Source organism: Diachasmimorpha longicaudata, chromosome 16 (assembly GCF_034640455.1).
Source record: "Diachasmimorpha longicaudata isolate KC_UGA_2023 chromosome 16, iyDiaLong2, whole genome shotgun sequence".
NCBI lineage: Eukaryota > Metazoa > Arthropoda > Insecta > Hymenoptera > Braconidae > Diachasmimorpha > Diachasmimorpha longicaudata.
Window position 1 is genome coordinate 5,450,853 of NC_087240.1, and position 18,078 is coordinate 5,468,930.

Below are 18,078 nucleotides of genomic sequence, written 5' to 3' on the forward strand. Positions count from 1 at the left end.
AACATTTTTTTTTCTGCGAGTATAAGAAACAGGTTCATTAAGGAATAATCAAACACTTCCAGACATTACTGGAGAGATTGATTGCATCTCCAGAGCAATTGCCCTCGTATTTTTCCTGAGTTGTAGAAATACCTCATTCAGGTACACATTTTTCAATAGAAATAATTTATATTCAATAGTGAGAATGGATGAAAGTGATTTGCATCGCCCTCGGGCGGTTCCCCCTCTCCTCGAACCCGTAGAATTCACGAAACAATAATAAAAAAAAAAATCTATTAATAAGGAATAATTATTTTCAAACATTCGAAAGATCAATTCTATCTCCAGGGAAATTGTTCCTAAAATTGAAGAAATCACTCACTCATATTGTCTTATCTCAATGAATATAATTTACATTGAATTGTGAGAATGAATGAAAGTGATTCGCATGGTACCCTCGAGGTCTGGCTCGCCTAAAAAAATATCTGCTGAAGAGAACAAGTGAAAAACATTGATTGATTTTTTTTTTCACAAGTACCAGATACAATGTATCAAAGACAATGGGATTCAAGCGGCTATGGGCCCATACAGACACCCATACAGTTAACCAACATTCATTGTATGGTACATCGTCGAGAGGTACCTCAGCACCAGCCATAAACGACTTCCTGGTGCTTCAGGGAACCGGGGGGAGGAAGGGGAGAGGGTGTACAAACACAAACAGTAACAACTTTTCACCAGAAAAAGCCAATCGTTGGATGGATATTGGAGATACTTTTTATTTTTGCTTTTCAATATAAAAAAAAATATATATATCAACAGTCATATTGAAATTGCTTTGCTGATCCAGCTATCCCCCTCCCTCGTCCATTCTCTCACGGATAAAAACCGAGCTTGGAAGAGAGAAAGGCAGGAGCAAAAACAAAAAAAAAAATCAAATGAAAAGAGGTGCATCCAGCTGTGGACTCCTGTACTGTGTCACAACCCACACCTCCTTTTGTTCCATTTTCTCCGGTGGTGGATGGAGAGAGAGAGAGAAAGATAGAGTGAAAGGGTGGTGAAGGGGGAGGAGAGACGGGGGGCCATGATATTCCAGCTGAAGGAGAGGAAGCTGCCGAACACGAGTGGAACATTGCTAGCAATTTAAATAAATTCAGTGTAGCTCAGGGTGGAATTTTTTTTTCTTGTCCTTACATTGCGATGAGAGGATGTTGGTGGGGCTTTTGTACAGTTTTCGCATACCGTAAGATTGCAACTTTATCATTCGTTGACTCAATCATGTGTTGGAAAGAATTTCAGAGAATTCGTTTGACCGTTTTATGAACATTTTTTCATTCTTCAAAATTTCAGAGAATTCGGAATTTTTTTTTTTGTTTAAATTGAAGTTTTTGGGGTTAATGGGGAAATTAAATGCTTAAAGAGGATATGAATCTTCACGTAAAATTAAGTGAAGGCCTCTTTAATGTGGGTAATCGTCCGGTGGTCGAGATTGAAGTCGATTTGATGTGGAAAACCCCTAGTCAAGTTGCGGGAAATTAAATAAGTAATGTTTTTAGAAGGGGTATTGACAGTGGAAGGTAATGGCTGTTAGGGAACTGCAATAAGTGTTTTAGAAATGGAATCAATCTGTTGAAACAAAAAAATAAAATTGCTTCGGCCGCCGCATCTCAACGGTTATGTGACACAGATGAATGCAGTAGACGATCCGGTCCACTCACGCAGTGCAACTAGCACTGCTTATCATATAGATTGGCAGCTCTAGTAACCCAGTAGTTGATAATGGCCGGTCTCGCGCCTCCATCTATAAAACATCGGTGAATGTAACACAATGATAAGGTGATATCGGTACACACCGACCTTTCCGACAATCTAACGTGATCTAATGGCTTATCCTTCTTCATCAGATCTAGTGAAGCTGAAAGATCAATCGTGGCTGATGAGTAACATGTGAACAAGCGATCGTAGTGTTAGGAATGCGGTACCACTGCTTGTCACAGGGGTACAACGTACCTGTGATATACCCTGACAATGTTAAATTCCCAAAGTCTATCGTATGAGCTTCAACAGCCACTATATATATCCCCCACAATATTTATTCATTAATTTCTCCATTTATTTGGACGAAAAGAAAATTTACTTACGTGAAATTGATTATTTAAAATAAATGAAAAATTTCCTCGGAGGCTCGAGTAATGCATATAATCGATACCATCGAGGGACACCTCGACCTCATGAAATTACCTAATTACTTCTCATCACAATGTGCAATTCGTCAAGTCCAGTTTAATGATATCTGTAACACATGTTACCGTAATTTTAAAACTTACCCACTGGCCAGCAATTTGTATCCAGATAGGGAACAATGTTGCTGACTATATATTCACGATAATGCACTCACTCTCCCACTACTAGCTGTGGACACGCGTTGGTTGGGCCCCAACCAGGGGTTTTCTAGTCACGATTTAGTCAAGGATAGAGATAATTATCTCACTCGGCGCGGCCTCGTTCGTAAGCGCTCATTTAACTCACCGTGTACATTACGAACTCGTTGTCCTGAGAATTCACCCCTCCGTCTCACCCCGTACACCCGACAATCTCAAATGTGTATGAGAGAACTAATTATTCCACCATACGGTTTTTAATTGGTCGGGCTGTGGACCGTGAGGGGGGGCGGAGGAGGAGAAGAGGAGTGTCGAGATTTCAGCTAATTTTTCATTTCATTTGCTTTAATTATTGCGACTGCTGGAGATTGGAAATAACATTATTTTGTCAATTCATTGCGCTCATTGTTTCAAAATGGCGGTGAAAAATTTTGCGACGGCGGGAGGGGGGAAGGGGAACTAATTTAATGTTTCATTTGAAATTGCTAGTCATTAATATACCATTTGGCATCTGATTGGTCGGGAAGGACTGTAATATCCTTTATGGGTTTGTATACTCAATTTAATCGATTGATCGATTCTCACCGAGTCACTCACGGCCATAATGCGGTCTTATTTCTTCATGAATATTTGCCTGTTTAAATTCCTCCTGGTGGAGCTCGAAATCATTAATCACAGGGGATTTAATTAATAACTACTGCAGGTGTTGAGGTTTTTTTTTCTTTTAAATTTAACGAAAAGAGTCATTGTTGGAATGAAAATTTTGGGGGTGATAAAGGGACTTTTACGGATAAAATTTTACTCCCCATGAATTCACGAATTTTTTTTCATCTCAAATACTTCACAACTTCATCGCAAACGAAGATCACGCAAGTGTATTGGGTTACTTCTATTTCATGACACCGGAGTGAAAAAAAAAAATACGAGAGCGAATGAAATATCTAAAAATAACCAGTGGATTTTCAAGACGGATAAAAAAAATATCTAGACGTCACAACTGTCATATTCGATGTAGAATCTACCTGGGAAGTCTCAGGACAACCGGTTATAACTCGGCGCAGCACGTTGGTCCCAAGTATATCAGCGACGGGTGTGTAACCAGAAGCAATTACCGCCAGTCTCCTGATTGCACCCGGATCGTACCCTGTAAATGGCCAACGATCTGCATAATAAATCGCTCCGGATTTATTATAATGATTATTTTACGTATTTGTATGGGATTTTATTGGGCGATCGATTATGATCAATTTCCGAGGATTTATCCATTTTTTATTGACTCTGAATCAGTTCCATGAATGAATGAACACTCCATAGAGTGTCCTGTCTCAGACATTACATTTTTCTTTCCATCACTTTCATTCCGAACCCAAAAATCAATGAAAATATCTTTCCCCTCAAACATTTATTGTCTTTAAATTTTTTATTTGATTAATTTACAAATATTCAACACCACAATATTCCCGCCATTTTATTCTCCCCCATGAACTGTCCATGAACCCTCGGAAAGGCTCATTCATCATCTCCATATTCCCTCCGAATTACCCCTCCCTCCTTTTCCATCCCCTCCTGCCCCTCGCGTCCGCGCGCGCACCCACAGCACCAGATTACCTCCACTGCCGGATTTAATAACCATTAGTCCACTGGCATCAACCATGATGGAGTGGTGAGGCAAAAGAATTGACCGCATTGGGGCCATTCGATGATTTTCAGAGTGTCAAAGATCTAGAGCAGATAAAAGGCCTCTGTATGCCGCGTGCCGCGTTGGGTATTGATTTGGAATAGATGGTGGGCCCGAGGGGTGGGAAAGGGAGGGAGAGCTTTCTTGACCCTTTCCATTCTCGCCCACCTCAACGTACGGACATGCTAGGCACACTCTATATAACGTCCTTCACACTAGATCCCTTTTGCCCACAGGCAAACGCGGTTCAGTGCCGATAAGATCCCAGCGATAAACCATGATTACACACGGAGGCCTCCACCAACCCTTGATGCAATCGTTCCTCTAGTTTTTTTTTGTTCCCTTCCTAGAGTACCTACCCCTTTTACCCACCTCCCTTTAATCTCCGAGAGTAAATCCAGTGAATACTGCACAAGAAATGGACGAAAAAAAAAAATCTTGGGTAGAAAATGAACGCTGATGAATGAAAGGGCAATTGCATTGGAGGAGAATCCTCTCGGCGATGATTATTCCGTTTTTCATTGCACGGAGGGAAATATTCTTGGAAAGTTACCTGGCTCTGGTCAAAACAGTAGTCAGTGACAATTACGGAACAGTTAGAAATTTTTTTACTGAACTTTCGGGATTTTTTTTTCTGAAAGTTCAATGAAAAAGTGAGCGACTGCTCCGTAATTTTTACCGAATATTGTTTTGACTGACGGGTTGAGGTACGTAATTTTTCAGGAATCTCTCTTCATGTGGGGAATAGAGAAATGAATTTCCAAAAATATTTTAAAATAATTATTTCAATGTTGAAGACATTAATAGTGCGAATATTAATGTCTCTCATTAATGAATGTTTCTCCGGCAAGTGAAGTCCCAATAATTCACTGGCACCAGCTGTATCATTAAGTGCTCTACCCTTTAACATCACCCATAACTCCGTCCAACGACATCATACAGAATGCATAAAAACCCATACACAAACGATTACATTTTGATGCACTGTACAAAGAGTGAAAGAGCTACTCAATAAAATACCAATAACTCCCGCGCGTGAGCGTTCAACAGATCGTTTCGAAGGACGTCTACAATGGCAGGTAGACAGAGAGAAACATTTTATAGAAAATATATACAGTGACATATAAGAAACGTTATACAAGCGAGCCTCTCGCCGCTGTCTTCTCTCTGCTTATATTCCTCTTCTCATTCTTCCTTCGTCTCTTTTGGAGGGAAAAAAAAAAAAGAATTTTTTTTCCTCCATCGTCTTCGATCGGAATGCTTCGGGTCGCCTCCAATGTAGCATGTCATCTTGGGGGTTAAGTGCTCCAGTCACAAGTATAGTGGAGTTTCTTCGGGGGGGGATTTGCGTTCCTGATGGTCTCTGTCAGGGGCTTGTGAGGAAAAGTATTCAGGTATATTGCCCTCTCGTGCTCTGTTCATCCTCTGTAGTGGTCCCTCCCACCTCTCGTTTTCAATAGGGCACACAAGTATGCGTATGGGAAACGGTAAATAAGCCATATACTCGGGCCTCGGGGAGGGATATAATAGACCTTTTTAGTTAAGTGTTTGCCACTCGAGGGATTGGAGATACAGGTGGCATGAGAATGATTTTTTTTTATCCGATTTTTTTTTCTATTCATTTTAACCGACATCCGCAGGAGTCACGCGTTTTCGTGTACTTTATTTTTTTGAGGAACATCTCCACTGTCTTTCGCTCCATGGACATGAGACAGGGATTAAGGGGGAAGAGTGCCGAGGTGTCCGTCAATCTTTCCTCTGTCCAAATTTGACTGATCGTTTGCTCTGGGATTTTCATTTTTCTGTCAATCACTTCGGGCTTCTCTTGTTCTTGAGGAATATTGATTTTTGTCTGAGGACTGGGGGGATGATTAATTGCTGGTGATTATGATTTATTTTTAATTTAAAAATTCTTCGGTTTCAGTCGCTCCAGAGTGCTGCACGGAGAGCGGGTACAAGTTGTGCAAATTGTAAAACAGCGACGACAACACTCTGGCGGAGGAATCAAGCTGGTGAGCCGGTTTGCAACGCGTGTGGACTGTATTATAAACTTCACAACGTGAGTTACTTCAGAAGTTGATAATGCTATGGTTTAAGATAATTTCAGGAAGTGAATTGGAGAAATCGGTGTCGAGTTTGCTGGAATAAAAAAAATTATTTTTTTATTCCCATTTTTTCATTCCACTTCTCCAGCACTTGATAAATCCACCCGATTTCTCAACAATTCAATTTTCATCGATTCGCGAAAATCCTGTCCCCCCCCGTGACAACATCCCCTCGAGATTTCCACCCCCCGTGAAGTGTCATCCCTGTTGTATAAACAATTAAGGCGTCTAATACCCGGACGTGCTGTACACATAAGAGGAATCCGCTGACAAAGTATTAATCGTTGGAGGGTGGAGCGTGTTCAACGGCGTGTGACACAGGAAGCGCCGGAAGTGAGGTTCGCAACCTCGTCGAGAGGATCCCAAAGACACTGTGATTTTTTTTTTTTTATTCTCAGTCTATTGTATCTACCATGGTATGTACCCCCCATACGAACCACTGTGTCTTCGATTATTTCCTTTTTAACTGAAACATTTCTGGGTACCGGTGTCATTAAAGGATCGTCGACAGTTCCAAAGGCAAGAATTAGGTTTCTCCATCAGCATTTTCACGACAATGCCGATGAGGCACAATGGCAACTCGATGTATTACGTTACCGATACATTTATCGACCACTCGACCTAGCCACCCTGGATATGGATATATTGTGCCGCGGATATTCCCTCAAAGTTTTTCATTCCGGATAATGATCGGTTTCAGTTCACTGTCAGAGAGGCTCATGCTCTCAAAGTATTTGTATTGTCACGTGGTAACAGAATATCCATGTCGGAAGACCTACCCCCCCTTCCCAACCCCCTGATGGAGCTATCGTTCTCAACGTTTTTTTTTTATATTTTTTTACGTCCACTCGTTTCGCCGCCCCGAGGGAGGAAGAGAGATAGGGAGTACATCTCTCAGTAGACTATTCATTATCGGCCATCGCTAATTGGCTCAGTCGACGCGCCTCGGTGCCACACACATTCGTTTATGCTCTCGCAAGTGTATGTATTTATAATGTATTATGTGGAGAATACACCCTCTGTTCAACTGCTGCAATGAGACACTGTTGGAGTCTTTAAGACTGACTCGTTACAGATATGCTCGCATTCTAATCGCCAGATCGCGTCCTCCCGAATTTAATATCTCGATATTTCATTCGGTGTGATTGTTATCAGTTGGTCTAGCATTTCCTCGATAATCAGTGACCGTGAGGAATGTTCTGCTTATTTTACTCGGGATTTTACTTTTACTTTTTGAATTTTTTTATGGGTCACGTGAGGCGAAACAATTAGATAAAATTACGGATAGACAAGAATTTATAAAGTTTCAATTGTGAGAAAGGAATTCTTGAATTTTTTTATGGTTCGTTTGCATGAAATGTTTTTGTGTAGAGGGACTGGAATTTCCTAATTTTTCTGGTTTATTAAATTCTCTTGATGATGAAATAAATTAGTAGATATTTTTAAAAATAGGAAAATTAATTTTCCGCTGCTCGGTCTACGGTTAAATTAGGTGAACAAGTGACTTTCCCTCATCGGATTTTCCTCATTCCACGGAAAATTCATGGAACTGTCCTACTTGTTACTGTCTCCCTCGTCTTTTAATGTCTCCATCAATTTTTTTAACGTACCACGTGTGGTAAAACAATTAAATAAAATATATGGACGGGAGAAATGGAAAAAGAAAAAAAACATGTTGAGGTTGTTGTTGGGGGTTTACGCTTGTACTGTACGGTGGCTAGCCCCAGACACGTTTCCTGGTAATCATTAATTAAACGAAAAAAGGGCTCCACCGCAGTGCAGGCTAAATACCCGCGCGACACGTACTGAAACGCGATGAGGAAGAGAGCGGGTGGGGAGGTACTGAATAAAGTGAATAAAATAAAACTTAAAATAAAGACTTTTCGCCTGTTCCATTGTGATACACCGGAGGTATATTTTATCGAAGAAAATACGGAATATTCTCACTGTGTATAGACGCCATTAAAATATCAAACGAGTCTCGCGGAGGTGAGCTCTCATGCCTCGGGATCGTTTGGAAAAAAAAAAAGAAAAAAATGTATTCAATAAATTTCAAGTCCGTCGCCGCAGCCTCGTGTCAACCCTGAGCCCCTGTGACCTCTCCCCCGAACGAATGTCGTGACGAAAGACGTTTCTATAATTTTTTTTTCTCTCTCGACTCGTTTGATGTGTGGAATAAAAAACACCATGTATCGTTAATTCAGTTCATTAAATTAAGTTCACCTTTCCCCTTGATTTTTTGTCTCTCTCTCTCTTTCGTTCTCGCGGGGGGTATCGAGTAGTGTACGTGGCGGTTTTAAAGAAAAATGTCCGAGAATGTGAAATAAGGGCGAGATATCTAGAATCGATATGAAATGTCCCGTTTTTTTCCCCCAACATTTTTTCCCTTTTCTCTCAGTCATATATTTAACCAAGTTTTTTCTTTATTTCATGATTATTTTTCGCTTTTTTCGTTTTCCCTCGTCTTTTCGTAGCCTTTCAGTGTCCAAAGTCGACCTCTTCTTGACGACGAGCCACTGCGCCGGGTCCACAGTGAAGATCTCAGATAGATATTAACGTCTGTGTGGGGAGTATGTGTGGCTCGAGGGGTAAACGAAAAAGAAAAGAACCGAGGACGGATCTGGGATCGTTAAGATAGAGCAGAACGATAACGTTGTCCCGAAAAACCAAAATTCACGAAATGCAAAGCCCTCTTTCTCTCCTTCTTGAGACGTGCATTTTAACAGCGTTGACTTGGAAATTTTTATTCTCACGTTGAGAAAATAATTTTTGGGAGAATAAATGGGCAATACCAGAGAGTTGTGGAATTTCTATGAATTAAATTAAACTGAAAAAAACCTAAAAACATTGGGATCGGGCATAAAGAGAAAAAAATTTAATAAGATGAGTTGTTTCTTGGAAGGTGTCTTGAGGTCTCTGATTTCCAACTGGTTGATTCGAGGCATCTTCTTAAGTTACCATTCCCCTCTGGATCGTGTGACCCTTCAGTGATTTTTTTTTTCTTCCTTTTTGTTTCCTAGAATTTTTCCACTCAACGAATTTTGGTGTCTCCGTTCCAATGAGTCAGTGATACATGTCACAACCAAACGCATAATAAAATTGGGACCATCCAGGTCAGTTATTCGATAGGTGCAAAAGTCCCTGGGTGATACCCATTCGTTTTGAAAAATTCAGTGATCGGTCTCAGCGCGTGTGAACCAATGTCATCTTGATTGGATAGTCCTCTATGTTACCCATGTAATCCGCAAATATATAAATACAGCACTACTGGGAAGTGTATGTACTCAGTCATGATGGTGCGATAAGACACATTATTTCAGTGCTGAAAGCACTGGAGATCACCAGATTTAGATCAACTGTCAGTGATTCTTTCATGCCGCTGCAACAATTCCTCAGAATCTTCATCACCATTTGTTTGATTTTTCTCGTAAAAATGTGCGGACAGAAAAACTCAATCAGAATTCACATTTGAAAAATGAAAAAAATTGAATTCACTGAATATTTCTGTCTCAGCATTAAAAAAAATACTGGCGATTAATTATCGCCGCCATTTTCCTTTCAACTAATGATGAATATTTTATCTCCATCAATCATTCAACTGCTGACGATTATTCGTGCGTCAAATTATTTTTTCTGGCTACAAAAATTCTTCAACTTCCTCACCACTCTTCCAACTTATTTATGAAGTTGATCATCACTGTTTAAACATTCTCACTGTTTTTATTCCTTATAAACCACAAATATTTATCAACAATCGTTAAACCTCTCGCACCGTCAGCAACTTCACCTGATCGTGCCGTCGGAAAGTATTTCCACCTTTCAATTAGATTCCACGGAATATAAAATTGTCCACGACTCCAGGAAGTTGTAAAAGGTGTTGCGTAGAGCTGAGAATGCTAAATCAATGCCAAACAAATTTGTATTCCTCAGCCAAGTTCCATTGGAATTCTTTTATACACCGATAGCTGGTAGATTTTTCCTCCCACCGTAAACGTATTTTCCCTCCTGTCATGCAACATTTATTGAACTTCCAATCGCCTTAATTATCAAAAAAATCCCAGAGGCCAATTACTAAACCTCCCTGATGACAGCCTAGCCCTTGACAGGTCTCAGATAATTGCAAACGAGCTTGAAATAACATATGCAAAAGGCGTGCGATGGCATCGTGTGCGTCCACATCAATCGTCGGGTTACTCAAATGCTACTGGGTTTGATTCGTCTCTCCCTTACTCCCTCCCCCATGAAATTCGATGTATCTTCTCGTTTATTCTACTCTTCTACCTTTCGTTTGCACCTCGAAGCTTTTCGAACACCCGCGAACACCCGCGGATTCAAACGCTTCTTTCCCATTAAAACGTTTCATTGTATTCAAATTGATTTTGAGTTCGTCCTACCACCAACGAAACGACAATGTCTACCATGGGATACAGATGCTGTGACTGATGGCATTGGACGATCTGAAGGTCCAGTTATGTGGGAAAAGTCTCATAATGTTGGACAATTTCTTTTACTTGCAAATATGGGATCTGGGATTATCATTTATTCAATTTATGAGATGTTTGGGGCCTCGATAGGCACCAGAACATCAAACAGATTCACCCTGAATTGTCAAAAATGCACAATTACTTTCTCTCTTTGCTTCCTCGTATTACTTTACCGTCTAATTCGACAAATTTGGACAATTGCGTAATTTTAAAAAGAGTCGTTGACCGTCTCGAGCGGTGGCCAGAGGGGCGATGAGAGGAGGACTGCGTGCAATACAAGTGAGAGATAAAAAAAAAAGTGGTAAAAGTTGGAGGAAGGAAAAAGATATAAAAATGCATATATGTATCTCTTATCCTTGTCGTTCCTTCACTCTCTGTAATACCAGGAACCTTCTCCCCATGTTGGCAGTTGCGTCACGTCGCGGCAACTACAAAGTCCCGCCAAGGGACTCCCTTCTCCTCGCTCTATCTTTTTTTTTTATTTCTCCATTTTTTTAGTTCTCTCTGGGTCCTCGGTGTACGTAACATACCTATACGTATGTTACTTTATTTTGTAGCTGAGTAATGCACAGAAAGCACATTCTTGGATTCGTACAACGCTCACTGAAAATTCTGGGAATGGAGACGGTACAACTTCATCGAAGTAAATTATTTCTTTGAATAATTGTGCATTAAAATGTGGGGGAGTGTGTCACATAAAAATAGCGCATTAAAGAACATTAATTTCTTCGTACGAAGTTATGAAAAATTCGTATTTTTAATTCGCCAAATGAAAAATCGTTGGAGATTTAATTGAGTAAATTTATGAGTCGAGTGAAGTCAGGGTCTCAGCGTGTTGTCAAGGGAAAATATGACTTGCCCTATTTCCCCTCCATCGATCGTACTTCATGTCAAAAAATTTTCACGAGTACCAGTGAGACGACTTTAATTACAACAAATTGTCTCACTTCCTTTGATATAAGAAAGGGAAGCGCCACACGCGGCGCCGACTAAAAGAAAAAAAGGACGAGACACAGTGGAACGCGAGATGACGTAGTCCAACGACAAATTGTGCATGAGGGTTGTCGATTTGCTAATTGTCAGTGGTCTTCAAGTTGGCTCAATGTTGCGCCGAGAATCTGAATGATTTATATTAATTACGTGAAACGGGAGACACAAAGATCGTTTAAATCCGTTAAAGTGCAGTAACTGTCGAGTACCGGAGGAATAAACTATTCAAAAAATCAATTATCATATCATTACACGCTCAGGAGAATCGATTTATGGCATTGATGTACATCAAGATCTCGTAATACTGTTGGTTTTTTTTTTCTGGTAAACAATACGTGGCATTGGATTGGATTATAATGACATCACGTATTTAAATTATTCCGATAAAAAAAATTATCACAAATCAGAGATAAAATACAGTTTCATTGCAATCAGACAAATGCCAGAATAAGAATGTACTCACGAATACTGAGCTAACAAGAAATATATTTCTAATGCATACCACAAATTTTTAAAGTTCTCTTGGTGATGTTGACAAGTTGAAATACCTCACGTGCCCCGTGTCTTGAAATTTTTACCTCTCCACATTGAACCTAAAAAAAAATTTGTTGTCTCTAAATATTCCAGGTTAACCGGCCACTGACAATGAAGAAGGAAGGAATACAAACGAGAAATCGGAAGTTATCGTCGAAGAGTAAAAAGAAAAAGGGCAGCGGCTGTTTGGGTCTTGGTGGTGTCATGGGAGACATGATCAAGGCTGGTGGACATCTAGATCTTGATAACAAACCATTTCACTCCGGTTTTGGCTCACCAATGGGTACGTACTTTCATAAATATCACCCTAAACTGGCGAACGAATCTAATATACCAATATTCAAACCTGTTTTTCATATTTCTCATCAGGTACATCTCAACATCATCACACAATGCATCCGGCAATGCAGCACTACATGTATCATACAGGAGTAGGTGTTGCCAGTGGTCTTCATCAAGGTTTTGCACCACCAGCCCCACCACCGATTCATCCTCACTCACATCCTCATTCACACTCTCATCACATGACGAGTCTCCAGGGTCTTCAGCTCGCCGCTACCACGAATGCAATGGTGAGTTTAAAACATTAAATTTCTTTTACCCAATGTCAACGATAAGAAGTATATCGTATACCTAATGCAATTCGTCCATTTTGAATGACTCGATTCGCCATTTGTGGAGTGGAATCGTGAAACAAAGTGCAAAAAACACACCTGAAATTATACGTGATTTAATGTAATCGGGTTTTGTTTTTTTTTCTCTGTGTGTATTACAGCCCGGTTGGCGATCCGAATACACATGAATGAGTGCGAGTTATCCAGAAATACAACCATCAACAATCGCTCAGGACGCAGCCCACCATTTTCTGACATAGCAAGCTTAATCTTCTTCAACGGTTGCGTCTCGCAATGTTAACATTGTAAATACATATATTCCATTCAGTTTTATTCATGAAGACAAACAGAACTTCGAGAGAGGGACTGCGACAGGTAATAACTCGATTCTCATTGCAAAATTATATAAACAAAATTTTGTCATGTTATGTATTCAATAATTTCTTGTGGGCGTATCTGGAAAGCCCCACAAGTTTTCAATCTTTTTACACTGACAAATTACTCACTTATTATAAAAATCGGCCGTCTTATCCAATTGCTGTAAACTCAGGGTTAATATGAAAATTCAAAAATTTTGAACCTCATGAAATGAAGCTCTTGATGTTTCGTATTTGTCTTTAATATCTATGGGTTTATATTTATTGATGATTGTAAATTAACTTTTCCTTTTAATGAAGTGATAAAATGCACAGGGCGGCAGCCACTTAAGTGTCTAGATTTGATGGAGTCCTTATCGAAACACGCAAATAAAGAAGGTATCATGAATAATTCTCCTGTAAATATGTAAAGTATATTATTATACCGTAGGGTGATATACGCCCCCGGCCCCAAGTACAAAACGAAGTCAGCTACTATCTTTAACGAATCGTTATGTTACTGTAAATATCGAAGAAAATTAAATTCATGTGGTATATTACCTAAAAAAAATGTGTTATCGATTCAATATTAAACGGCAAGATTGACTGCATTTCCTACATGTTTTAAAGACACCCTTTCCCTCCCCCCCAAGGTACCCTCTTCACTGTCGAACTGAAAGAAGAAAAAATAATAATTCAACTGAGAGAAAAATTTATTTTTTGTTATTTTTTGTTGTCACAAGTCATCTTAGATGTATTACGGGTAAATAGAGAAAGTTCTCTCCCCCCCAGCCCCTTCCCCACCCCGGCCCTTTTCCTCTCCTGCTATCGATTAAATCGTGCAATTTCAGGCAACGAGTGATGATTTCATCGGTGTTTAGTGTATGCACAACGACTCACAAGTTCTCCTCTGCTGGTTTTCACTCCTCTTTTCTTTATTTACCTTATTTTCCCTGACACAGCAACAATAATTGTCATTTCTAACTTGTAAACAGAGGTAATAATGAATGTAGAATCGGAATAACGAACAAATGGGAGAGAGATGAAGAAGAAACCACTCGTGTAGAGTTGAACAATGTGATGTTGTCGGTTGTTCAACAATTAGCAAATGTAGAAAAACAATTATTTGTAAACGTAATTATTGACTATCGTATCCATCACAGATGAATCAGCTCATAGACCCAGGTGATCATTAAGATATTTCTTAAATAAAGATTTTAGATTTTGTCACAGCGTATGAACAGATAAAAGCCACATGAGATGTCAAAGTGTAATTACATACTCACTTGTGAACTACGTTGCATTATGTAAATTTTGTATCTTTCAAAGATTGTGTATCGTACCACTTTTTTCTGGAATAGATATTAAAGGAAAAAAGGAATATTCTATGAAGATAAATATATATATATATACACATACATATATGTATATATATATATATTCTAATGGCTAAGAGAAGTAAGGGTATCTTATTGGTAAATAGTCGTTGAGTATAAGTAATTGTGTATAATTTTAGTTGAAATAAATAATAAACGTACATTGATAGATAGTCAAAGTATTAAATTAAATGAATGGAATATCATATATATTATTATATACATGCATATAAAATTTATTGTTTATTCTATATGTATGTATATATGTGAAGTCAGCTTTTGGAGCTGTTGGTGGATCAAGGGGAGAAGAGCAAAAGAATATGAGACCACATTGTGATTTTTTTTTCAATTCTAAACGTTACTAATTCTAGTTTTATTCAATGGTATTACGGTGATTGCACTCGGCAATAAAAATCCGGTTGACTATATACTCTGGGAAATATATTTATATTCCTTTGAAAAGAGGAAAGACCAGTATATTTCACCGAGAATATGCGGCGATTTTCCGACTTGATTATTTTCCAATGGAAAATACTCCATGTATAAAAAAAATATTCATCGCTGGAGAAACGGAAGTGGTGACTCAGCGGGAGTTTGTATACATAGAAGAAAGAAAAAAATATCTATTGTAGAGTATTACTAGGGAGGTAGAGTGTAGACTGTACAATATGATTTAGAAGAAAATAAAAAAAAGAACATGAATATTAAAATTAAATAGCAAACGTTCTCGCCAGTTGGGGGAAAAGGGGAGTTGAATGGGGAAGTAAAATATAACAGGAGAACGGTCAAGTTCACGTGTAGAGGATATCACGTTGTCGCCCCGACGGTGATCGTGTAAAAAATGTGAATGTAAGATATTATTGTAAAAAAAGTTTTAACTTAAAATAAATTAAATGATAAATCATAAATGTTCACGAGGTTGTCGTAATTAATTTGTCTGTTCACCATTATAGGGATATTTTTCAATTCTAATTGATTGGATGATAATTGCAGAATCATTAATTCAGTGGTGACAATATCGTCGTGCTGTCGCAATGATAGTTAACGATAAATCATCGAGCTTTCCTTCAATCATTTATTCATCGATTTTTCGCGCTAGAAGTTTCAGTTCTTGACTCATCTTCATTCTTTTAACTTTCTTCCCGTGATGTTTTTTATTCACCTTGATGTATACTGATCAACGATGTGTTAAAACAAAGTGGTCAGTTCGATCGTATCGATCAGTCTGCTGGAGCATATTAATTAGTTGCCCGGTAACTTAATTAAACCTTATCGTATCAATGAGAAAAGTGTTGACATGCAAATCAAAAGCATCCTGTCATGATAACGTTGGGTCTCAGATAATTATTATCGTGCGATTAACTAAAATTGATTGAGCTCGTGGTGATAATCGTGTAATTACGACTTCAAGCTCGTTTTATGAAATTAAAATCATAAATATTTATAATAAATAATTACCCTTTGAATGTTTCACTTTTCACTCGTTTTTTTCGTGGTAGGCAACTGAATACATTTTAGTATTTGCAGGTAATACGAAAAAATAATTTCATAGACGAAAAATTCTACAATTAACGTCTATTGACGTTAACTGGGACTTGTGGCAGTTCTTATACTTCACATTGGACAATATGATGAACAGGAGAACCAATGAATTGCCGCCACTGTGGTTTTCAGTCATGAAAAATCCCCGCAAATCCTTACCGCGGAAATCCCCGCTAGTCTATTGTCATTGTAGCACAAGTCGGTTTAATTTCACGGTGAATTAAATTCCGATGTAAAGTTAAGTCCCGGCCAGCTGCTCTAAGTCGAGGGTGACCTTTTCCACTGTACTCAGGGAGTCTAACACACAAGGAGCTAACGTTTTATATCGGATACGTTTGGAGTGATGGCGGTGAAGAATCGAGGAGACAGAGTAGAGGAAAAAGGTTCTTTTTTTCAACAACAGATATAGGAACGATCGTACTATAAAAGTTACCGGGATTACGCAAATCCTGGACCGTTCGCATGAGAACACTCGGGGACGGAGGCTCTTGGGCGATTTTACTGGTGTTTTTCTCATTGCATCCATCACCGTGAGGCCAAAATTTGATTTAATGGGGGTAATGTCCGGGAGAGTGACGGGTAATTCAATTTCGGAGGGGAAGAGCTACTGCAAATTTAATGAAAAAATGGGAAGAGATTGTATAGTTAAATTATTTTGTATTTTTCAGTCAAAGGAATTAATTCATTCCTTCAAGTATTTCCCTGTGTGAAGTGAATATTTCTCCGCTTAAAAGAATACCAGAAAAAAATGCAGGAAAAGGGTCGAAAGGTCTGGCGGGACTCGTAAATATAAAAGCCCCAGCGATCTTTCCATCTGATATTTTTCTTCACGTTTTTGCTCTTAAAAAGTCGTATTCCCAAGCCCGGAATTCCCGATTTTTATAATTTACAGTATAATACTAGATATACTATCTATGAATCGCAACTTATTTTTTTCCTCTCTCTCCACTGTCAGAAGAATCACATAAAATAATCTGTGATATTTTTTTTGAGAGTGTTGTTGTCAACTATGTAAATAAATTGATGAAAGTCTGTCTTATAAAATCACCACTTGGCAGTTTGAAGTGAAAATTGTATCGAGTAACAATTGCCAAGAGAAAGCGCAGTCTTCACTCCCGATATAAATCTCACCAGCTGGAACAACCGTCACGTGCTAGAGTAATTATCACTGCGAATCATGGAAGATTGAGTCTGATCATAGATTGACCCACCGAGGTCACCAATAATTACTGGAATCACGAAGACCAGCTAATCGAGAAAATAATAAATAATAGTATTTTAAAAATCTGAGGAATGTCTGGTTGAGGTTGCGTATGAACAATGAACACGTCACGTCAATTTCAATGAAATAGCGTGCTGTTATCAATTGATACAGCTCTCCAAACAGATATCAGCTAGTCTGACTAATAGGACAAATGAAATTCAGTCTGTCTCATTTGATCCCATTGCATTTACATCATTGTATTTTTTTTTTATTTGACATATCGAACACCAGACCCGAAGAATTTTAATCCGCTGTGTCCAATGACTCTCCTTTTAGTGATATATCTCCCTGTACTCTATTCAACTTGCTTTCGAAAGCCAGAGGATCGATTGTTGATTTATTCCCCCCAGTGAGAATCGAAAGGCAAGGATAAGTCGGGGGCGAGTGTCAGTGGCCCGTTCAAATCCCCATTTTCACACTCCACGTGATACTGACCCCCGTCATTTGACCCAAGTCCACTGAAAATACCATGAATTCACCCGAATATTTCAACGAGATTTAGACATTTTTAATTCGTGTGGAAATCGAGGGAAAATCCCGGGACAATTTTTCCCTTCAAATTTTAAACTAAATTCATTAACCCCCGAGGACGATTTTTGCATCTGCGGTAGTAGAACAATATTGTAATATTTTAGGGGGAGTCATTCGGTTCAGTAAAATTCGCTGCGATTTTTTAAGTAATTTTTAATCAACCTTTCTCTTCGCAATGGGAAGGAACGTTGAAATTACCCCATAGACAATTTATGGAGCATACTCCCGTTCCCTTTTAAATACG

General features: G+C 38.9%; 1 protein-coding gene across 3 annotated transcripts in view; it reads left to right on the forward strand.

Annotated features, from left to right (window-relative positions):
* LOC135170194 (GATA-binding factor C-like) overlaps positions 1-15,405 on the forward strand; it is a 41,919-nt gene extending 26,514 nt beyond the window's left edge. For all 3 annotated transcript variants that reach the window (XM_064135774.1, XM_064135777.1, XM_064135775.1), the window contains exons 5-8: positions 5,963-6,097; positions 12,245-12,434; positions 12,521-12,723; positions 12,927-15,405. In XM_064135774.1, the coding sequence (XP_063991844.1) occupies positions 5,963-6,097; positions 12,245-12,434; positions 12,521-12,723; positions 12,927-12,953 (555 nt within the window). In that variant the 3' untranslated portion in view covers positions 12,954-15,405. The remainder of the gene's footprint in view (positions 1-5,962; positions 6,098-12,244; positions 12,435-12,520; positions 12,724-12,926) is intronic.
* Positions 15,406-18,078: the final 2,673 nt, after the last annotated feature.